The sequence below is a fragment of the Heteronotia binoei genome, chromosome 21 (assembly GCF_032191835.1).
Source record: "Heteronotia binoei isolate CCM8104 ecotype False Entrance Well chromosome 21, APGP_CSIRO_Hbin_v1, whole genome shotgun sequence".
Taxonomy (NCBI): Eukaryota; Metazoa; Chordata; class Lepidosauria; order Squamata; family Gekkonidae; genus Heteronotia; species Heteronotia binoei.
Window position 1 is genome coordinate 192,674,868 of NC_083243.1, and position 23,807 is coordinate 192,698,674.

The 23,807-nt window shown below is 45.1% G+C and overlaps 1 protein-coding gene across 9 annotated transcripts in view; it reads left to right on the plus strand.

The window, feature by feature from the left end:
- Positions 1 to 23,807, plus strand: part of KALRN (kalirin RhoGEF kinase) — an 837,912-nt gene that overhangs the window by 764,870 nt on the left and 49,235 nt on the right. For 8 of the 9 annotated variants that reach the window (XM_060262792.1, XM_060262795.1, XM_060262793.1 and 5 more), the window contains 3 exons: positions 63 to 310; positions 3,841 to 3,961; positions 23,743 to 23,802. In XM_060262792.1, the coding sequence (XP_060118775.1) occupies positions 63 to 310; positions 3,841 to 3,961; positions 23,743 to 23,802 (429 nt within the window). Of the gene's footprint in view, positions 1 to 62; positions 1,212 to 3,840; positions 3,962 to 23,742; positions 23,803 to 23,807 lie in introns of those variants that run through there. The other variant, XM_060262800.1, reaches the window with a different exon arrangement.

The following is a 23,807-nucleotide window of genomic DNA, read 5'->3' on the forward strand; positions in this document are numbered from 1 at the left end:
AGAGGATGATGCAATTTTCCAGCGCTACGTTGCCATTGTTACCTTCTGTGTTTCTTCCCCAGAGTGACTCGGGTGGGTGCAATGGCACCTCTTCCATGGTGGTCGTCAAAGATTACTATGCACTGAAGGAGAACGAAATCTGTGTCAACCAGGGTGAGGTGGTCCAAGTACTTGCCATTAACCAGCAGAACATGTACCTTGTGTATCAGCCTGCCAATGACCACTCACCAGCAGCAGAAGGATGGATCCCAGGGAATATCTTGGCTCCCTTCACTAAGTCAGCTACAGATAATAGCGACGGAAGCATAAAGTAAGTGGTGTGCTCAATCCCCTGGGAGCGATATGTGGATTTTTGAGGAAAAGTAAAATCCAAATGGTAGGATTTTTCTGCTTTCTTTTTGTTTTCTTTTAAATCTACAGTGCCATTGGAACAACCTTGCTTGATAGCGTGGAGGTATCCATGTTAGAATAGCTGGGGTTTTGTTGACTTTTCATTTTTTTTCCCCCTCCCCTATAGTTTGTAAAGAATTAAAATCCATAGACAGTTTAAAAGGCATGTTTTATGTTTCTCCATCCTTTCCTAATTATGGACGTGATTGGACTGGATTACTATTTATCTTGTGTTTAATTTGCTTATACACACCCACACCCACACGTATACATAGGTTTATAATGGCACAGAGCAAAAAAAAAAAACCCACACACAACAGGCCTTGTATTGGATTGAGTCCTGCTTCTCAAGGAAGAGAGATTTTTTTGTTGTCTATGGCAATTTCTTGTACATCTTGTAACATTTTTATTTTGAATTTTTCTTCTGTTCTCGTAATATTTTGTAAAAAGATAATGGTTTGAGATATCCCCTATGGAATACATTCCTGTAAAGTATTTTGCACTATTTAAAGAATCTCATATTTTAAGTCAGGTTGTGCAATATTATGGATAGTCGCAATGTTCATCATTGTACCTGTAATGTAACTAATTTTAAATGTACTATTTTAAATATGTAAAATAAATTTTCACCATGAGCATGTTTTAACAAGTTTAAAAGGACCAAGTTTTGACCCTTTTTGATTCTGCCTTTTCTTACAGTGTTTTGTTGCTTATTTAATGAATGTGAATACTTTCCCTTTTTTTTGAAATTTGTCAGTTTGAAATAACTAATGCAAGAATGTTTTGATATTAAATACAGAAGGTACAATCCTTTTCCATAATATCTGTTGATTTTTTTCACATATGTAATTGTCCATCTGTGTTCCTGTTGTAGGAAGTAGATGAGTGAAATAGGTGCTAACTAGATTGAACAATGCTTCTGACTTGGCAACAAACTTAATAAGGCTTATTGTAGCCCCAAAGCTGCTAATCCCTTATCCACCTTTAAGGGAGAAAGAGCAGGTTTCAAATTTCCTGCTGCTCCACCCTCATTTCCAGCATGAATTCCATAGCCCCTCTATCTAAGTGAACATATTCACTTAGCAATGGTTTCCATATGTATATAGCAACTAGCTATTTTTCATGTTGACTTAGGTTTGAAGTTACTTTCATAAACCCTGGTTAAGAAAGTACCCCTTTAGTATTAACATGGTCCATGGGTGCAAAGCTAAACCAAAGTTACAGTCTAATGGGAGAATTTACTTTAAAGGGGACAAGATTCTGAGCCTGCCGTTCACTGCCAGATCTTTTCACCCCAGTTAGCAAATATATGCAGTGCTCCTAAGAGTTCAAAGTAGAATCCATTCACGTTGGAACTCACAAAGACAAAAAACATCAACAGGCCAATGAGACAGCGTTAAGTTACTGAGGGCTGCAAAGGAGGTACCAAAGCTTGAGGCATCCAGGTCTTAATATGTATCTGCAAACAGGAATGACAAAAGTTGCACTAATGGAACTCTCATGCTTCGTTTTGTGAATCTGGGATCTTACTGAGAGTTAATCCCATCTGATTAGGGACAGCCTTCGTTACACAGGGTCACCAAACAAGGTGGGACGTGGAAATGATTGCTCACTAGCCTGTATGCTGAGGGCTGTTTCAAACATCATGGCAGTAATACCTAAATCCAATAAGAAAAAATTAAAATCTTCCATTCTCTTTCTTATTTGAAAATAGTCACTAAGATGGATCTGTGCCCTTGCATGTCTCAGTACACTACTTACCGTTGTAACACTTATCTGTCACACAGTTCACTCTTCTTTGCAGCATAGTTGCAAGCAATTTCAAGGTTTATGCACAATCAAAGCCTTTTATATTTTCTAAATCACCACTGATCTATCTGAAACTACAGTGAGAATCCATATTTTAGCCCTCTTGTGTATCTTCATACGTGTTTGGATATTATGTTGGAAGAACCCTTTTTTTCTTTTGAGACCGGCAGACAAAGTACAAATTCAGGTGCTGCTATGAAGTACTTCACCTATTCGCAATATTTTTCCCCCCACAAAGCATAGTCTGTATTATTTCTGCAACTCCATGTAGCTTAATAGTACATAAACTGTCGCTGAGCACAATTCAGTTAAAATCCATTTCGTCATGATGTAGCTTGTGCTTTTTCAATATACTGTGGTTTAGCTAATGTGATATAAGGCTTTTCAGTACTGGGAGGAAATGTTCTTAGGCGAGAGGTAACATTCTGATTAGATAATACACTCTGAACGTTGCTACTACAAAATATCAAGCTTGCTCATCTAAGCAGCTCTACCCATTATGATGGTTGTAGGATTCACTCAGTTTTCCTGCAATAACCTTGTTAGCAGACGAGTCTTGATTAGGGCCCCCAGACTCTTGTACCTTAGTATTTAAAGCCTCTTATTTAGACTTACATGCTGTTTACTGCAGAATGCACTGAATTTGCATCAGTTTCCTGTAGCAGTTGTAATGTGGGATGCTGCCATGCCCTTGTAACATGTGCCAGGGTTGCATAGCTGGAAATGGAGTTGAGCACTGGACTTGCATCGAGCAGAACAATGACCAAGTACAGGATTCCTGAACATAGTTGTAGCAATTCTACTCTTGCTTTTGAAGACTCGTTCAGCTGTCTGCATAAAAATATACAAGGTCTGGAGAGAGACCCCCATTTCTACTATAAAGTAAAATGGAATTCCAGACAAATGCTAGGCATCCCTGTTATGATTACATGTTCTTAAAAACATTTTTGCTTTCATTTGGTTCTGTGAATTCCAGATTTCACTTTATGCATATGTCCTCTTCCTGTTCTACATATAAAGGAACAATGGGGAAGCCCCCACCCCTTCTTTAGACCAAAGGCTGGGCTTCCTAGTAGAGTTGTACAGCTGGCCTCATAAACATGAGCAAGTTTGAAGCAACAGAGGATCATTGGCCCAGGAAATACAGCAAAACTTATCTTTCCTGGAAACCACTTATTTAAGTCTAATAAAACAGTTGTTGTTTAACCTTTAATATATTTTGAGACCTCCCCGTGAACTGTGGAATTTTAAGTTTCTGGTTTTCCTCTATCAAACTGGCACATACGTCCTGTCTAATTTTGCATTATTTTCACTGCTTTAACTAGAGATATTTTTTCCCCTTACCCTTATTGGCGTGTTCCAGATTTTATTCATATTTTATGCTATATGCTTTCACTTACAGACCTGCAGTCATCCTTTAAAGAAACTACTATTTTCAAATGACAGGAGCAACAAGCCGTCAGTTCTAGTGTAGACTGAAAATTCTGACTTGAATGTTTGTACTCAATAGACCGATTGGCTTCCTCCTCCTGGGGGGGGAAGCTGCAAGTGTCAAGAACAAGTGTGCTGATTGCCTTTCCACATCCCTTCCTCTTCCTACTAAGATATGCCATTTGATTGGTGCATTTTTTGGTACAACAGGAAGTCATGTTCATGGCATACCCTACGCATGAGAAAGCGGGCGGAAAAGGAAAGTGGCAAAACAGAAGCCAATGGCCTGCGTAAATCCATGGATATTCTGGGCAACAAAGTCTCTGTTAAAGTGAGTAAGGCCATCAGAAGCCATGCGCTGCCTCCAGCTTCTCATCCTCACTCTCCTTACAACATCCTTTCTAAGGACAGGGTTGACATCTGGCTTTTTTCATTTGGGCATTTATTTTTAATTTGTGTAGCTATTTGGTGGTAGTAGCCATTTGGGCTGAATTTTTGCATGCAAGATACAACACAGCTTTCCCCCTCTTCACTGCTGGCGGGCAAAATGTAAGTAAGCAACGCGTGTATGTGTGTGTGTGTGTGTGTGTGGTGTGCGTTTCAGAAGTTTTAATTGAGCATCAAATATGTATGTGTAACTAAAGGGACAGCAGGAGTTGGACAAAACTTTGTCTTGAATGGAGCAAATCATGCCAGCTCGATCAAGGCAAGACTTTCAGTAAAGGTTAACAACTTTTATGGAATGTTATGCTTTTTTACTTTGTAAAATGCAGGTTCTCTGAAGAAGTGCCATATGATTTTTTTTAAAAATAAATAAAGCTAATACAATTTTATCTGTTAATGATTCCTTATCTGATCTGTTGCCAACAAATGATCCCACGAACAGGATGCCGTGGCCATTTATGATAACTTTTCCTTGCGTTAACTTGTTCAAGCTTTGTGCCTCTGAACATACAGCAGAGGTCACTGGAGGGAGTGGGGGAGAGGTAGTTGTGAATTTCCTGCATTGTAGAGGGGGTTGGACTGGATGAGCATTGGCGTAACCTTGGGAGGCCATTATGATAAGCATTTATATAATTATCATAATAGCCTCCCAAGGCCAATGACAGAGCTCCTTCTTAATAGTATCTGTACATTGAATACTGACTTCATTAATTAACCTCTCCAAGCTTTCTCTGCCAAAATCTTTTATTGGAATCCTTGTCAGGGTTTAACAATTGTCTTACGGTGGATGGTGATACTCACGGAATAAGAATAGCGTTCTGAGGGAAGCAGTGATTTATTAGAGTTCATTCCTACTACACAAGTTTATTGGAAAAACTATTCAAAGCCTGTGCTTGGCATTGTTCTTAGGAAATGGAAGTAAGAAAGAAGCATCTTATTTTGGGGTTCTTTCCTTGATTTTTTACATCCACTCCTACACCTATATAGGGCACAGCAGAAAAGATATCATCTTTTGTAACAGGTGAGGAAAATTCAGTCTGTTCCTTTCTTCCACAATTGATCAATGGGCCATTTGATTACTAGGAATAAGTGGTGAGAGACATCTTCATAATTTTAATGCATCTGGCTAATAGGTAAAGTATATTTAAGTTTTTCATCTGATAATCTTCAAAACAATTAAATGCAGGTAAGATACCTGTCAGAGGGAGAACTGAATCACTTGGCTGAAGCCAGCCAATGAAGTTATGACTTAAAACCTATAAACAGGTTTTAAGTATACATCGTGTAAGGCATGCTATCCTTCTCTTCACTGGTTACCAAAATTAATTGTCTGGCAGATGTCTTTTAAGGCCTGCATGAAGACAGACAATCCTTCATTAGAATGTACTAAACCCATAGAGAAGCTGTAGGAGGCATGCTCATTGTGAGGAAAATGCCATGGTTATGCACTGCAGTGAAATAGAAGCATTGTATCTGACAGACATGTATTAATTTGACACATTGTTAATAGAAGTCTACATTTTGAACCTTGAAGGCTGAAAGATTGGAGGGGAAAATTGATATAGCAGATCCGGTTCCTTCTCCTGGTCTCCCATGTTTCACCGGATTAAACAGTATCATGGACTCAAGAAATTGCTTCAGCAAAAGAAGCCACTCAGTACTCTGCTGGTGACAGTTTGTGTTAACCTGCATACTCTGATCTATAGTGCGTAATTATAGAACAATTATTGATGCTCTAGCATCCAACTGTAGTCAAAGTACTGTTTGGCAGCCTATGTATATTCTCAGCTGTGTATACTGATTTGGACCTATCCTAGTCAAACAAAACTACTGTGAAAACTAGTTGCTTTTGTGGGATTGGACTTTTAACTCCAAGTGTCTCAGATAATGAGCTTTGGCCCGTGGAAAAATGTTGGTCTCCACAGTGCTACTGGGCGCATATTTTGTTCTACTACTACAGATGGCTGAAACTGAGTCCAATCTAGTCCTTTATGATAGTGATCTGAACACAAAGATCCCAGATAAAATCGAAGACCTTTTAAAAATATAGAGTTTACTAGCACACTTATTTCAACAGCCACTTGGCTCCGGCTCTTGGGACCTCAATTTACCAGAGCAGTTTGGGCCACCAAGCTACGGAACTCCCTGTGGCTATGTCAATCAAATTGTGATAAATTTAGAAGATTAAATTCGATCCCGGCAGAAGCTGGGTTCAGGTAGTCGGCTCAAGGTTGACTCAGCCTTCCATCCTTCCAAGGTTGGTAAAATGAGTACCCAGCTTGCTGGGGGTCAAGTGTAGATGACTGGGGAAGGCAATGACAAACCACCCCGTAAAAAGTCTGCCATGAAAACGTGATGTGACGTCACCCCAGAGTCAGAAACAACCGATGCTTGCACAGGGGACTTCCTTTACCTTCCACCTTTAGGCACGATTTACATTCTCACATTTTTTCATTCTGGTTGTGGTACCATATCAAATGGTGTTATAATAACTATCTTGAACAAGAGGGCATTGGCGCGTTCCAGTGAGACATGTTCTCTGAGTCTAGTACCTATTACTTCATTCTGTTTTTCACCTTCTGTGACATATTCTAGGAAATCCATGGGTGGCTTGTGTACTTTGTTTTATTGGAGCCATAATTTATAGTGACATGTCTTCTCAATGATGCTGTCAATGCAAATTGACAGAGGACAGAGCTCCAGTATCAGCTGCCTAGAAGCAGAAGTCCTAGTTCCCTTGTATGGCCAACTTTGTTGTTCAGTCGCACAGTCGAGTCCGATTCTTTGCGACCCCCTGGACCAAGTCACGCCAGGCCCTCCTGTCTTCCACCATCCTCCGAAGTCTGCTCAAATTCCTGTTTGTTACATCAGTAATGCTGTCCAGCCTTCTCATCTTTTTGCCGTCCCCTTCTTCTTTTGCCTTCTGTCTTTCCCAGCATCAGGATCTTCTCCAGTGAGTGCTCCCTTCTCATTTGGTGGCCAAAGTATTTGAGCTTCAGCATCTGACCTTCCAGGGAACAGTCTGGGTTGATTTCCCTTAGGACCAACTGATTTGATCTTCTTGCAGTCCAAGGGACTCTCAAGAGTCTTCTCCAGCACCACATCACAAAAGCATCTATTCTTCTGCGCTCGGCCTTCCTTATGGTCCAGCTCTCACAGCCCAAATCAGTAATGAAGAAGACTCGCTGTGCAATAAAATGTCTTTTAACAGTTCCCTCCAGGTCATCTGATGCACTTCAAACCTGCATGTACTTATTCTTAAAATAATGAAACAGCTCAATTGGTAAATATTAATATTCTGTTACAGTATTCCTGTATGCTGTACAAACTGTGCCAATTTGTTATCACAAAACAATATTTCTGTTTACATGCCTAGTTTAAAACTTAGCTAGAAATCTCTACATATTTTAAATCCTCCCATATTACTAACCAAAGCAGCCTGAAAAGGCTTGTCAGAGCTTGGGAGCCAAGCAGAGTTAGCCTTGGTCAGTACTTGGAAGAGAGACAACAAAGGACAATTGGGATTGCTGTGTAGAAGAAGGCGATGTCAAACCGCTTCTGCTCATCTCTTGCCTGGAATGCCAGGAGTCAGTTGTGACTCAATGGCATGTTCATTGTCAGTCTTCTGTGCAGTCCCACATGGGGTCAGCGCATGAGCAGACCTGCCAATCAGTAGAGCATCCACGGGTCACTGCATGCTGGAGCCAGAGAACTGTCTCTGCCCACTGTATGTGCTTCTGCATGGCAGCGCCCATTCCCTCAATTCCTCTTATGCTGCCAAAGGTGTAGGTTGTTCTTGGCTGAGTCTCCTGCTTCTTGTCAGTGAGCAATACCTTTTTCTCTGTCATACTTCAAACTAGTTAAGCCCTGCGATGGCGCAGAAGGTATTGTTTTTTAAATGCTTGCATTGTGGGTTCAAAATGACCAATGAACACAAACTTTACTTATTTTGCCTGGGGGAAGGTCATGCTGCTTCTACGTGCAAAGCCTGCCTGAAGTTTACCATAAAGGCCTGTGGAGACAGAGCATTGAAGCTTAAAGGGGACCTTTGGGAGAAAATGCTAAGAGTCTCTGAACCCCTCCCACTTTGAATACAAAGGACACATCAACTCCACCATTTCATCGGGTTCAGCAAAATTGGCTCCACCACCTGGATCCATATCCCAGCAGATCTGACTGGGTTTGTGCTCACAACCATAGCAGTGTACTTCCTTTGTATCCCCCACCAAGAAGGTGAGGAAGGAGAAGGAGAGATCTAAAGAGGCATTGCACAAACAGACTCCAGTTCCAACTCTGGAACCAATGCCCACTGTACAAGTGAGGCCCAAGACACCTGTTTTGATTTTGGAGGGGGAGGTGGATTATGAGATCCCCACAGGACAACCTAAGGCTGAGGCTGAACCAGCTGGTCCCGTGGCCTCATCATTTTGCAGCACCTAGATGGCTGTCAAACCCAACCCCATGTCTCCTAAATATCTGGAGGACTGGGGGGGGGGGCACCACACACAGATATCTGGATCCATGCATCATCCTTAGTCTTATCCATCTTCCTCTACAACTTCCATTTGACCATCTTCCCCTGCCTTTCACAGGAAGGAGAAGGATCCAGCAATCAAAAAGAGTCTGCTTCAAAGCAAAGCCCTGATGAACAGGTGGGCAATTCCTCCTCAGTATCTCCTACCAAGGATGTCAAGATGTATGGGGAATAAATGACTAGGATGGCAGTCTTTGGAGACTGAGATTTCCAAATTGGAACACAAGCCCAAGGATAAGATCCTCAGCTGGCTGTATTCCAACTCTCCTGGTCTGATTACCTTCCCCATCCTGGAGGGACTGGAAGACAACCCAATAAGTCTGGCAACAACTGTTATTGCAGCAGTCAAGTTCAAAGAAAGTGGAGCAACTGTCTAGAATCAAGAAGGGACCATTTAATTACTTCTCCATGCACCACCCACCAATCCTCCTCGGTAGTGGGTGAGATGCAACCCAAGGGATGCCACAGTTATCATGCTGCCCTACCAACAAGGAGGGTCACAAACTAGTTGGGGTTGGATGGAAGCTTTATGCCTCCTCATCCTTGGGTTTTAAGATCTCCAACTACAAGGTCATCATGGGGGGGAGGGGAGCTGCCAGTTGTTTATTTGAGAACATATGCTACCCTTTCTGGAGTTGCTCCCCAAGGACAAAAAACTACTTGCAAAGGTTCTCCAAACTGAGGCTGTCTGCCTCTTGACACAACAAATCAATGCAGGTAGGCACTTGGCTGATGCAGCAGCTCAAGCCATGGGGATAGCCATTGTCCTCCAGAGGCATGCCTGGCTACATTCTGCCATGCTAACAAGCAGACTAAACAAGGGGGGGGGGGGTGAAAACTTACTTTTCAACCAGTCAGCTCTTTTCTCTGCTAAGACGGATGAAGTTCTGATAATATGAAATAAGCAAATGGCCTATCCCAATGCCTGCCATTATAAACAATGGCCTTATGGCCATCAGCCATGGCACCCCTACCAGAGGAAGTATACATATACTTCATCTCCAGGATCCCAGGATCCTCCTTTTAAGTGATATGCCTCCCAACATAGTTTCCAAAGGTGTAAAGAGGCCACTAGATCCTGTAATTTTGCCCAGTTGGTCCCCATTAAAGAGCCTGCTCAGTCTTGGAAGCCTCTTTGCCTAGAACCAGTCAGGTGGTGGTGGTTGTTGTTGTTAATTACATATAATGAATCACTCTATCCCGGCTAGCACCAGGCTCAGGGCAATGTCCAACAGTAAAGAAATACATATATAAAGATCAATTACATTAACAATTACAAACCCTGATGGCGTCTTCAAAGTGCTCTTAGTCATTACATCACATCAGGGGTGGGGGGGATCCCCCCAAGAGGAGGTGGAGAGGAAAAGGTGTCAGCACGGCAACCGTCACTGTCCTTATACAAAGGTTTGGTGAAATATCTCTGCCTTACAGGCCCTGTGAAACTGTGAAAGATCCTGCAGGGCCCTGATGTCTTCTGGCGGAGTGTTCCACCAAGTGGAATGACCTCCAGCGGCATCTGGATCGAGGCAGCGTGGCGGTGCTGATGTTGTTAGACCTGTCGGCTGCGTTCGACACGGTCAACCATCGGTTACTGACCCACCGGCTCGCCGACGCAGGGATTAGGGGGTCGGCCTTACAGTGGCTCTCCTCCTTCCTTGATGGTCGGGGACAAAGGGTGGCAATTGGGGGAGAGCTGTCCCGGAGGCACCCACTAGTGTGTGGAGTGCCACAACGGGCAGTCCTCTCTCCGATGTTGTTTAACATCTACATGCGCCCCCTTGCCCAGATTGCTCGGAGGTTTTGGCTTGGGTGCCATCAATATGCAGATGACACCCAGCTCTATCTACTAATGGATGGCCGACCTGACTGCGTCCCAGAAAACCTGGACCTTGCATTGCAGGCCGTGGCTGGCTGGCTCAGACTGAGTGGGCTGAAGTTGAATCCGGCGAAGATGGAGGTCCTTTGCTTGGGTCGTGGTGCCCTGGGAAGGGAAATTCCTTTGCCAGCTCTTGACGGTGTGCCGCTGAAAGCGGCCCACAGGGTCAGGAGCTTGGGGGTTCTTCTGGAGCCTTCATTATCAATGGAGGCACAGATAACGGCCACTGCCAAGTCCGCGTTTTTTCATCTTCGGCGGGCAAAGCAGCTGTCCCCCTTCCTGGAGCGCCGGGACCTGGCAACGGTGATTCATGCTACGGTCACCTCGAGACTGGATTACTGCAACGCCCTCTACATGGGGCTGCCCCTGTGCCGAACTCGGCGGTTGCAGCTGGTGCAGAACGCGGCAGCTAGGCTGCTATTGGGGCTCCCAAGATGGGAGCACATGCGGCCAGGGCTGCGCGAACTGTACTGGCTGCCAGTGGTCTACCAAGTTCGTTACAAGGTGCTGGTCATGACCTTTAAAGCCCTATATGGCCGAGGGCCTGCCTACCTGAGGGACTGTCTCTCCCCATATGAGCCCCAGAGAGCACTGAGGTCAGCTGGTAAGCACCAGCTGAATATCCCTGGGCCAAGGGAGGCCAGATTAAAGACCACCCGAGATCGGGCCTTCTCCATTGCGGCTCCACTACTGTGGAATCAACTCCCGGAGGAGGTACGGGCCCTGCGATGTTTAGACCAATTTCGCAGGGCCTGTAAGACATACCTCTTCAAAATAGCCTTCGCCCATACCGAGCTAAGATAATGTCGCTGTGTATGTTTTCTTTTCTTTCCACTGAACTTAAGCTGTCAAGCATTAGATTTCAAAATAACCAGTCCTTGGATTTTTGAAACAAAGTTTGGTTTATTGATAATCCATGTGGCTCAGCCGAGCTGGGTATTGGAACTGATACAGTGTAACAGTAAGATGCATACTTAAAGATGGCACATCAAAGGCTTCTATAAACAATTCTACATTCTCTAAACCATTCTACATTCACATGTGAAACTTCACACTGTAACTTTCTTATCTCTATTATGGCTGGCACTTCCCGGGTCCAAGCCTAGCTAGCCTGGAAATTAGTCCCAGGAGGTTTTATCTTCAAAGAGTACATTCCTGCATTTGTTAGTGAAAGCGAATGAGTTCTCTGCTTTGATGTGCCTGAGCTTTATTCATGGTTAATAACATTTCTATATTTTGATAACTACCATCAGAAGAAAGAAAGAAATAAACAATGCTTGACAATAGTGGAGGAGGTGGTCCCGTAGATACATCAGTCCCAGACCGCTCAAAGCCTTAAAGGTCATAACCAAAACCTTGAACCTAACCCAGTACTCAACCAGCAACCAGTGTAGCTGATGCAGCATAGGTAGAATATGTGCCGTCCATGGTGTTCTTGTCAGGACTCGCGTTGCCGCATTCTGAACCCATTGGAGCTTCCGGATCATACTCAAGGGTAGGCCGGCATAGAGCGAGTTACAGTAGTCTAGTCTGGAGGTGACCGTTACATGGATTACTGTGGCTTTAGGGATAGATGGGCCCCGTTCCAGAATACTTGGGCTAACATTACCACAGATAGGTGAGTTGGAGATAGTCAAGTCTGATTATCAGGCCTCGGATTCAGTGGGAGCTCACAGGGGCACAGCTCCTGAACCTTTCTGAGAGTTCCACCTCCTCCTTCCCACCTTGTCCATTGAGTAGTAGATGTAGCTGCATAACAATCCCTGGATGAGCTTGACCACCTATTTTTCTACAAAACAACTTCTGATTTTCATTTAGAGTATACTTGCTCCCATGTTCTTAACATCCAGGTGCTTCCGCCCAAGCACTCATGGGTCTTCAGGAGGCTTTGAACATAAGCTTTTATGCAAGGGCTCTATCAAGTTGGTCTCTGACCACCCCATGGGGAGGGTTTTCTAAAATGTTTGTGGTCTGGAAGAAAGATGAGGGTGTTAGGCCCATCTTAGATCTTAGTGGTTTGAATGCTCTTTTCTATAGGTGTCCAAGTTTCACATGATTCGTTTTCTCGGTATTACAATTATTAAAGTTCAGTTCTTGGTTCATAGTGGTTGATCTTAAATATGCTTATTTTCACATCTCCATCTACCCAAACCACTGGAAGTTTCTGCAGTTTTGTTGTAATAGACAATTTTATCAGTATACTGTTCTCCACTTTGGGCTAGCCGCCACCCCAGGGTGTTTTCAAAGTATATGGCCCTGGTGGTGGCCTTTTTATGTCTGTAGGGGCACAACGTATTTCTATATTTAGGTGACTAGTTGATTGTCTCTGACATCGAGAATCTAGCAGAGCAATGCAACTTAGTGCTGTCAGAGCTTGGAGTTGCTGGTTAATTGGGAGAAATGCCAGTTGGTACCCTCCCAGAGTGTGAATTTCATAGGCTCCCTTCTGAACTCTGTCTGTGGGAAGACAGGATCCAGAATACTGTGGAACTTGTTGATATTTTCATTAAGAATCATTTTCAATAAGTGCAAAATATCTTGTGGTTTCCAGGGCACGTGGCCTCCACTATGGTCATTCTTCCTCTGGCCAGACTGCATATTAGGCTTCTGCAGCTGTGATTTTTGGCCCATTATAAGGCCCAAATGCATGCAGTCCTGGTGGGCAAACCCAGATAATCTCTCATCTGGAACCCCTTTTGTGGGTTGCCCCAGACGGATATAATACCACCGACACTTCCCCGCTGGGCTGGGAAGCTCATTGTAACAGTTCTGTGCAGGGAACTAGAGAGAAGGAATGCCGTTTTATTTATTAATTTTTTGGAACTCCATGCAGTATGCCATTCCCTTATCTGTTTCACAGATATGCTCAGGGATCATTTGATACTACTCCAACACTGTGGTTATAGAGAGGCTAGACTGAAGACAACCAGGGAGCAAGCCTTTTCAGCAATGGCCCCTCGATGGTGGAATCAACTCCCAGAGATGGTGCGAGCCCTGCGGGACTTGAATCAGTTCCGCAGGGCTTCCAAAACCATTCTCTTTCAGCTTGCTTTTAAGACAGAACCCGGCTAAACTGACCTGTAGCCACCTAGCCATCTTATGTATGATTGTGAACTATAGCACCTTAACCTAATTTTAATCCATAATAGCTGTTTTATCTATTTTAACTAACCTATGTAATTGAATCGTATTTAAATTTGTTTTGTCTAGATTGTATTTTATTTAAATCATGGTATTCCATGTCTGTGAGCCGCCCTGAGCCCGCCTTTGGCGGGGGAGGGCGGGATATAAAAATAAATTTACTTTACTTACTTACTACTTACTTATGTTCTATATAAACAAACGGGGGCACGGGTTCTGGAGATCAATGCCTAGAGGGGTTGGCTGTCTGGCGCCTGGTGTTGGGACTCAATTATTCTGTTCAGGCCATCCACATACCTGGTGTTTTAAATGTGGAAGCCAACATGCTAAGAAGGGCTGGCAACACAATACATGCCAGTTTGGTGTAGTGGTTAAGTGTGCGGACTCTTATCTGGGAGAACCAGGTGTGATTCCCCACTCCTCCACTTGCACCTGCTGGAATGGCCTTGGGTCAGCCATAGCCCTGGCAGAGGTTGTCCTTGAAAGGGCAGCTGCTGTGAGAGCCCTCTCCAGCCCCACCCACCTCACAGGGTGTCTGTTGTGAGGGGAGAAGACATAGGAGATTGTAAGCCGCTCTGAGTCTCTGATTCAGGGAGAAGGGCGGGATATAAATCTGCAATTCTTCTTCTTCTTCTTCTACATGAATGGTTACTGAACCCCCAACTATTTAGCACCCATTTTTGTCCTGTGGTGTATGCCAGAAGTAGATTTGTTTTGCCACCCCAGACAACGCAAAGGTGAAGAAGTTCTGCTCCCATTCTGGTCAGGTTCCCTTGATTTATGCTTTTCGGCTTCTGAGGTGGGAGGATTGTTTTACACCTTCTCATATTCCTATTGAGTATTGGGGTCCTGAAGAAGGCCAGGCGAGAATGGTCACAGTTAATTCTGGTGGCCTCAGTTTGTCCTCGCCAGGGACACTTTCTTCTCCTACCCAAGCACAGAGATTTACTCAGCTTTGGCAGGGTGCTAGACCATGATCTGGACTGCCTCAAGCTTATGGCTTGGAGGACTGAGATGGAGACTCAGGTGCTTAATAAGGTATTACTAAATGCCCGTTAACCATCTACTAGAGAATCCTAGTGCCACAGTTTTATGTTGTGGTGTAGGGACAAAGGTGTTTTCCCATACACGGTAACCCTGTGGAATATTTTTGATTATGTCATCAGTTTAAAAACTAAAGGTTATCAGTTTTTAAAAAGGTATTTTTATTTTCAAAATAAAAATAAATAATAATTAAAGGGGTTTTTTTCCATATCTGAAGGTGTACCTTGCAGCAATTTCTTGTTTTCACATTGGAAGAGAGGGCAGCTCATTTTTTTCATCTCACAGAAATATTCCTCAAGGGTTCAGCCAATCTTTGCCCCTCTAGGGACCCTATAATTCCTCAGTGGTCCCTATCCTTAGTATTGTCTCAGTTAATGAATAAGCCCTTCCAACCCATGGCTACATGTTCTATGTCACTACTGATGGTGTACTTTCTAATAGCTATTACATCAGCTAGATGAGTTAATGAACTAGCTGTTGTGTGGGTAGAGCAACCATTCTTGATATTCTTCCCAGAACAAGTCGTCCTTTGTCCCAGTATTAGTTTTTGCCCCAAGGTGACCTCAAGGTTTCACCTTACACAGGAGGTGATCTTGCCCAGATTGCCCGAAGGTATGGGCTAGGGTGTCACCAGTACGCTGATGACACCCAGCTCTATCTACTGATGGACGGCCAGCCGGTCTGCGCCCCGGAAAATCTTGATCGGGCACTACAGGCCGTGGCTGAGTGGCTCAGACTGAGTGGGCTGAAGCTAAATCCTGCAAAGACAGAGGTCCTTTGCTTGGGTCGCCGTGGCCCGGGAGGGGGAATCCCCCTACCAGTTTTTGATGGTGCGCCGCTGACAGCGGCGGACAGGGTCAGGAGCTTGGGGGTGCTATTGGAGCCTTCCCTGAAGATGGAGGCTCAGATAGCAGCCGCTGCCAAGTCCGCGTTTTTTCATCTTAGGCGGGCAAGGCAGCTGGCCCCCTTCCTGGAGCGCGACGACCTAGCAACAGTGATCCATGCTACGGTCACCTCGAGGTTGGACTACTGCAATGCCCTCTACATGGGGCTGCCCCAGTCCCGAACTCGGAAATTGCAGCTGGTGCAGAATGCCGCGGCCCGGCTGTTACTGGGTCTCCCAAAGTGGGGACACATTCGGCCGGGTCTTCGGACCCTGCACTGGCTTCCAGTGATATACTGAGTCCGGTACAAGGTGCTGGTTATTACCTTTAAAGCCTTATATGGCCTGGGACCTGCCTACCTGAAGGACCGTCTCTCCCCACATGTTCCCCAGAGAGTACTGAGGTCGGGAACACAAAATCTCCTCACTATCCCTGGGCCGAAAGAAGCCCGCTTGAAATCCACCAGAGAAAGGGCTTTCTCCGTTATGGCCCCTACATGGTGGAATCAGCTGCCGGAGGAGGTGAGGGCCCTGTGGGACCTTGTTCAGTTCCGCAGGGCCTGTAAGACGACCCTCTTCCAGCTAGCCTACACCTAGCTAAGATGAGAACTCAAGGTAGCTTGCTAGACGTCTGTTTTATATGTATTGGAATGCCTACTGGTTTTTAAGGTTTTAACTGTTTAAATGTTTAATTATTTATATATTTAAAATTGTTTAATTTTTGTTTGACCAATTTTTGGAAGCCGCCCCGAGCCACTTGTGGGAAGGGCGGGATATAAATCCTAAATAAATAAATCTTACCTGTCTTTTTTCTGTCACAAACTCTGAGGTGGAAAGACAGTGACATTAATTGGATATTAAGAGGGCACTATTACTTCACTTGAAGAGAATGGCTGACTTTCATAAAGGGGGCTGCCTTATTGGTGTGTTTTTTGGGCAGCCCCTTAGATTGCTATCAACTGACCAAACACCCCTCTCCTTCGGAGGGGCATGCGCATTCCATCTGAGCAATGGCTGCCTCTACAGCATTTTGGAATGGTGTGCCACTGACAGAAATCTGTTGAACTGCTACGTGGTCATCATCAGGCATCTTTGTAAGGACTTGCCCGGGACTTGCAGGCTAGTCGAGGCACATGTGGAACCAGCAATTCTTCAGTCCCTGTTCAAATAGGCGAGCATGTCCCACCTCCAGTGGTCTGGGCTTGCTAGAAATCCCCATGGGGGTCTGTGCAGGCACACATACCCTCCCTCCTGTTCTGCTACATGCTTCCTTCAGCAGCACAAGAGATACTGATGCCATTGGGCACTGCCATGCAGCAGCACATACGGTAGGTAGAGACAATTCTCCAGCTCCAGTGCACAGAGACCCCTGGAGGCTCTAAGCCAGGGGTCCTCAAACTTTTTAAATAGGGGGCCAGTTCACTGTCCCTCAGACTGTTGGAGGGCCGGACTGTACAAGGCCGTGGGCCATCAGTTCTCCGTCTTCTGCATCTCTCTCCCTTCCCCACACCACACACCCCGGCCTGGGAACTCACCTCACCTCGGTATCACCTCACACTCTGTCTCCGCCGCCTCAGCCCAGTGCCGGAAGTGTGCGTTGCTAATGCGAGTTTAGGTCGAACGTCACTTCCGGTCTGATTTTGCCATAACCCGGCGAGCCGCATAAACGTCCTCAGCGGGCCGCATCTGGCCCGCGGGCTGTAGTTTGAGGACCCCTGCTCTAAGCTGTAAAAACCTACCAATTGGCAAACCTGCTGATGCGCAGTCCCCATGTGTGCCTGCCCAGAAAATACTCTTATGAACAAGCAGGCTCAGCGTGGGTTCCATCAGAAACCATACAATAAAATCCATTAAGTAATTAAAATACATTTAAAATAATCAGACTATCAGCATTAAAAATAACCTCAGCTGGAGACCCTGGAGAGCCACTGCCAGTCTGAGTAGACAATACTGACTTTGATGGACCAAGGGTCTGATTCAGAATAAGGCAGCTTCATATGTTCAATGCCTCCACAGATAACTACCCAGTTGGGCCTATGTGGTCACTTGGACCTGAGGTCACTGGAGGGGGAAGCCAATACAGAGCGAATGTCTGGCAGAAGAGCTCCATCTTACAGGCCCTGTGGAACTGTAATAGGGTTAGGGTTAACCCTATAATGGAAGCTCATTCCACCAGGTACGGGCCAGGACTAAAAAGACCCTGGCCCTAGTCAAGGCAAGCTAGATGTCCCTGGGGCTGGGGACCAGCAGGTGATGTTGGTTTGTAGACCACAGATGTCCTATGGCAGTCCTGAAGGTATGCTGGCCCCTGACCATATAGGGCTTTGAAAGTAAGTTCCAGCACCTTGTAACAGATCTGGTACTCAATAGGCAGCCAATGCAGTTCATATAGCACAGGATAGACACGTGTCCACACAGACAATGAAGTCAACACCTGTGTTGCTGCATTCTGCACCAGCTGCAGTTTCCAGAGCAGAGTCAAGGGCAGCCCTACATAGAGTTACAATAATCCAGCCTGGAAGTGACCATTGCATGGGTCACTAGCCAAGTTGCAGGGGATGAGAAATGGGACCAACTGCCTGATCTACCTCAAATGGAAGAAAGGCAGATCTGGCAAGTGGCAGTAACCTGGGCCTCCATAGCCAGTGAGGCATCCAGGAACACTCCCAGGCTCTTCATCCTCGATGTACCAATGGAGCCCCATCAAAGGCTGGGAGCCTGATTCCCGCTCTTGGTCTGATGCAATCCAGGTGCAGGACCTCCATCTGGATGGTTGCAATTCAGCTTCAGTCAGCTCTGTTGCAACCAGCCACGGCTTGTAACAGTCCAACCAGATTTTCTGGGGCAGAGTCCAGGCAGCCATCCATCAGTAGATAGAGTTGGGTGTCATCCACATATTGGTGAAAATCCAGCCCATACCTCTGGATAATCTGGGTGAGAGGGCGGATATGGATATTAAATAACACTGGGGAGAGAATTGCTCCCTGCGGCACACCACAATCTAGTGGGTGCCACTGGGATAGTTCTCCCCAAGTGCCACCCACTGTCCCCAGTCTTAAGAACATAAGAGAAGCCATGTTGGATCAGGCCAATGGCCCATCAAGTCCAACGCTCTGTGTCACACAGTGGCAAAAAAAAACAGGTGTCATCAGGAGGCCCATCAGTGGAACCAGGACACTAGAAGCCCTCCCACTGTTCTCCCCCACAAGCACCAAGAATAAGAGCATTACTGCCCTACAATAGGCTGTGGCTAATAGCCACTGATGGACCTCTGCTTCATATATTTATCCAATCCCCCCTTGAAGCTGTCTATGCTTGTAGCTGCCACCACCTCCTGTGGCAGTGAATTCCATGTGTTAATTATCCTTTGGGTGAAGAAGTACTTCTCTACCTTCTTTATCCCATGCATAATCTTGTAAACCTCTATCATGTCACCCCTCTGTTGACGTTTCTCCAAGCTAAAGAGATGCAAGTGCTTTAACCTTTTCTCATAGAGAAAGTGTTCTAACCCTTTAATCATTCTAGTTGCCCTTTTCTGGACTTTTTCCAATGCTATAATATTTTCTTTTGAAGTGTGGTGACCAGAATTGGAGAAAGGAGGCAAGCCACTGTAAGGCCAGTACCTGTATTCCTGCATTGGTGAGGTGGTTGGGTCAACATGTCATGGTCGACCATATCAAACACTGCCAACACATCGAGAGAAGTATCAGCAGTGCCAATCTGTCTCAATCCAGATATCTCTGGAGGCCATCCACCATGGCAACTAGCACTGTCTCTGTCCCATGGGCAGGGTGAAAGCCAGACTAGAAGGGATCCAGGATGTTACCACCTTTCAAGAAAACCTGGAGCTGTGTTACTACCACACTTTCAACAACCTTAACCAGGAATGGCAAGTTAGACATTGGATGGTAGTAAATACCATTAAGTCCAAAGATTGCTTATCACCCTCCACTGTGAAAATTGTCTATTTATACTCTGTTTCCTGTTAGCCAGTTTTTGATCCACGAAAGGACTTGTCCTTTTACCCCATGACTACTGAACTTACTTAGGAGCCTTTGATGGAGAACTTTATCAAAAGAAGTCAAGGTAAATAACATCTCTTGGGTCCCCCTTGTCCACATGTTTGTTTACCCCCTCAAAGAACTCTTAACAGGTTAGCGAGACAAGTTCTTCCTTTACAGAACCCATGCTGAGTCTTCCTCAATAGCTTTTGTTCATCAATGTGCTTACTAATTCTCTTTAATAACAGTTTCCACCAACTTACCTGGTATTGACTTCAGATTGACTGGCCTGTGATTGCTGTCTTCCCACCCACCCAAGTGAAGGCATTCACTCCCCACCCCCCACCGCCACCTCAAGGGGAGCTGATCTCTTCCATCTGCAGAACAGTTGTAATTCTGAGTGATCTCCAGCCCTCACCTGGAGATTGGCAACAGTTGGAGGAATGGCCTCTCCGTCAGAGGCCTGTAGCAACACCTTAGGAATTCCACAACAACTGCTAAAGGCCTCTGAGTTAATGCCCCCCAGCTGTCTTCCCACTGACCCAAGTGAAGGCATTCACTCTGTCCCCCACCTCCAGAGGAGCTGATGGTCTGTCATCTGGAGAGCAGTTCTGAGTGATCTCCAGCCCTCACCTGAAGACTGGCAACAGTGGTTCCTGGGGAGAAAATTGCTGGTAGCATCAAGGCACCTTGAACTACAGACAACACATCTCTCTCCCCATCCTGGAGAAAATCACTGCTTTTGGAGGGTGGACGGTATGCCATTCTATTTGCTTGAGGCCTCTCCCTTAACTGAGAAAAGTAGCCTGGGTTGCCTAGCAACAGACTCTGGCTAGCACTTCCCAGGAGGCAGGAAACACTCCCAGCAGGGCCAGGCCTTGGGTAAGCTTGGGGCAGAGGGCCGTTGCTGGCAGCCATGTCAAAGTTAGGCTGCAGGAGCTGAAGGCCTCAAACTTGGGCTTCAGAGCGGCTTTGCACCTTCTTTGCTGTGAAGTGGAAGGGGCCAACTTTTTGCCACAGATGGTCGCAGGAAATAGTGGAGAAGCAGTGGAGAAGCAGTGGAGTTGTGTCTCCATCTGAGGCAAGTTCATTTTGGTAACTGGGGGAGTGTTTGGCAGTCTATAGTGGGCGGGTGACACTGAGAAGAGCCAATAGGAAAGCCAAGGGTTGCAGAAGATACTGGAGAAGCAGCAGAGACGTGTCTCTGTCTGAGGCAAGTTTGTTTTGGCAGTTAGGGGAGCATCTCACAGTCTACAGTGGGCGGGTGACACTGAGTAGAGCCAATAGGAAAGCCAGTCTGGTGACAGAGGCTTCATTATCCAATTGCTGATGCTGTGCAATCTCACCCAGTCCCAACGAATGAGGGAGCTGGGATTTCCCAACATGAAACTGGTTTTATGCCTATAACTCATAACATAATCTGAGGTGTCCTGGAGAACCATATTATAATGCAAGTTAGGGTTGCCATTCTCCAGATGGGGGCTGTAAGAATTCTGGAATGACAACTGATCTCCAGACATTTTCCCTGGAGAAAATTATGGCTTTGGAGGGCGGACTCCATATCATCATACTTCACTGAGGGTCCCTCCTCAAACCTCCAGGAATTTCCCAACCCAGAGTTAGCAACCCAAATGCAAGATCTAATCTGTGTTTCGTGCCTATTACTATGGCAGAAAATGGTCATCCACAGACTAGGCAGGGGGGGTTGTTCTTTGTGTGCGTGAGATGCCATCAAGTTGCAGCCAAGTTATGGCAACCCCAGTTAAGGGGCTTTCAAGGCAAGTGAGAAATAAAGGTGATTTGCCATTGCCTTTCTCTACACAGTCTTCCTTGATGGTCTCCCCTCCATGTTCCCAACCCCCCTCCCAAGTACTGACCCTGCTTAACTTCCAAGATCTGACAATATTGGGCTACACCATGTCGCCTTCCCTCCCAGGATTTCTTTAATATACAGGAAATTAGTATTCCAGTTCAAAAGAATTTCTCTGTCCCTGTCCAATTTGGTCAAATGTGTATTGAATGTGTTCATTGCTCTTTAGGGGAAACTCTGTGTTGATGGCCGCTGAACATCCTTTCCACGACTGGCCTGCCGAAGCTCCTATCATACCTTGGGAAAGGAGAGATTCCTTATCACTCTTGGAGGCTTCCACCTTGTGTATTTCATTTACACACAGTTTTTCCATATGGTTAAAGATTTTATAAAGTGCTTACACCGTACAGAAATATAATGGGAGAATGGCTTCATATCTATCCGTCTTGCAGGTGCCACAGCAGCGAAGAGCTTTTTCCCTTGCCAGATGTAACGCCATGCCCTCTGCCATTCTTTACGGCAGATTTAACAAGACAGCCTACTTAGTCAGATACTGTCTCTGTAAGAAAAAGGTGTGGAGTCATTTACTCATATTCTTCTTTCTTGTAATTTGTATACAGATCTTCGTCACAAGTATTGACATCCTCTTTTAGTTAGCATGGTTGATAGTTCTGATGCACTTAAGGTCTATAATCTTTTGAACGATACTTCATCTAGTGTCCCTGAGAAAGTGGCTAAGTTTCTTTATTCTGTTTTAAAGGCACGCCAGAGGATCTCATAGAAATAGTTTATGTTTATGCTTTTCCTGATGTATATGTACGCAATCGTTCCATTTTATCTTTTTTTTATTTAAACCAAATTGCTCTGATTAATATATCTATATATTTTATGCCAATAAAGGCTAACTTGACTTGAATGAATATTAATTTGAGGTGTTTTTAGCATAGCAGTTTTTCAGGGAATTAAAAAAACAAATTCTTGCAAATCTGAGGTTCTCAACCAGAAACTCATTTGGCAAACTGTGTGTGTGTGGGGGGGGGGGGTTGAGAGTGCATGCCAATCATGGTAGTTAGTTCAGTCATGCGTGATTCAATGTGTTATGAATACAATGGTGCCGTTTGCATCCAGGTATGGTATAATTATTTTCTCTTACCTGCCAGATCAAGATAAAATCTTTTAACTACTTTACTGCTTAGCTAGCATTCCAGCTAGTGGGGAGGGGGGGGTATGACTTATGGTTTATAAAATCAAATCACAATGACCACTTTGCCCTGACTAACTAACCATCCTTTAGGATATACACATCTCTTTTTCATCGATAACACATGGCATCCATGAATATACCCTGAATTTTAACATTGTGCAAGAGCATTGAGGATGACCTCCTAGTGGAAACACATTTTTGTTCACCATTGGATCTTAGAAGTCTGCTATTGGAGGGGAAGCGCACTGTCACATCCTGCACCCACAAGTATGCCTTTGGTCACATTGTATGTGTACAGCCAGATTGATGACCAGTTCTGTCAGCATTAATAGTACTGATGAGAGCTCAGGGGTTGGGAGTATCTGGATTAAATCTTGTGCCTATGCTCCCCTCCCCCCTGCCTCTCAGCTGATCCCTAATGTAAGAGGGGTTTTTTTTCCCACTAAGTGGAGAGGCATCACTGAACGAAATAGAAGGTATGCTATTTTCTGCTCTGTTCTGCCATGTCTCAATTGGGGCTCACAAACTGCAAAATTAGAAGCAAAAATGGCATTTCGACTTTGCTGCATTTCAGTTCAGATTCTGCAACCTTTAAATTACACCCCCCCCCCAAGTTGTTTGATAATTCCATGTTAAAGACTCAAATCTGGTACAAGTTTTAATGGCTCAGACTTGAAACAGCTGCAGTTCTAAAATGCAGAACTGCAAAGTGATTGAAAAAAACTCCGGGCTCCCAGTCTCCCCATTAAACAAAAGGTGAGTTCAGTATGTTTGTAGATCTCCCGAATGCATGAGAACTGGATGTTTGTTTCTGTGGATTCCTCTTGGCACAACATTGCTCTGAAGGCTGAATAATCAAACGAAGTGCAGAATGGGCACAGGAGCCTTACCAGACTGAGGGGAGGGGGGACTGGCATACTAATGCCGCAGAGATCTTTCCGTACTAATGCTTCCATTAATGCGGTTGGTGTTGCTGAATGCTTTCGAGAGTGTCGCCTCCCTTTTATTTCACTGAAAAGCATATTGCTTGCCCTGTAGTGCCTTTCTGTTTTTTTCAAAAACATTTCTGTCGCCGGTGCATATGTCCTTGTTGCTCTTAACTGCTCAGCTGTTCTTGTGGCTTAACCTCTCTGCTTAATGTAATTCTGTTCTCTTTCCTCCATGCTGCCAAAAAGGAGACAAACAGTTCAGAGGAGTCAGAATGTGATGACCTTGACCCCAACACTAGCATGGAGGTAGA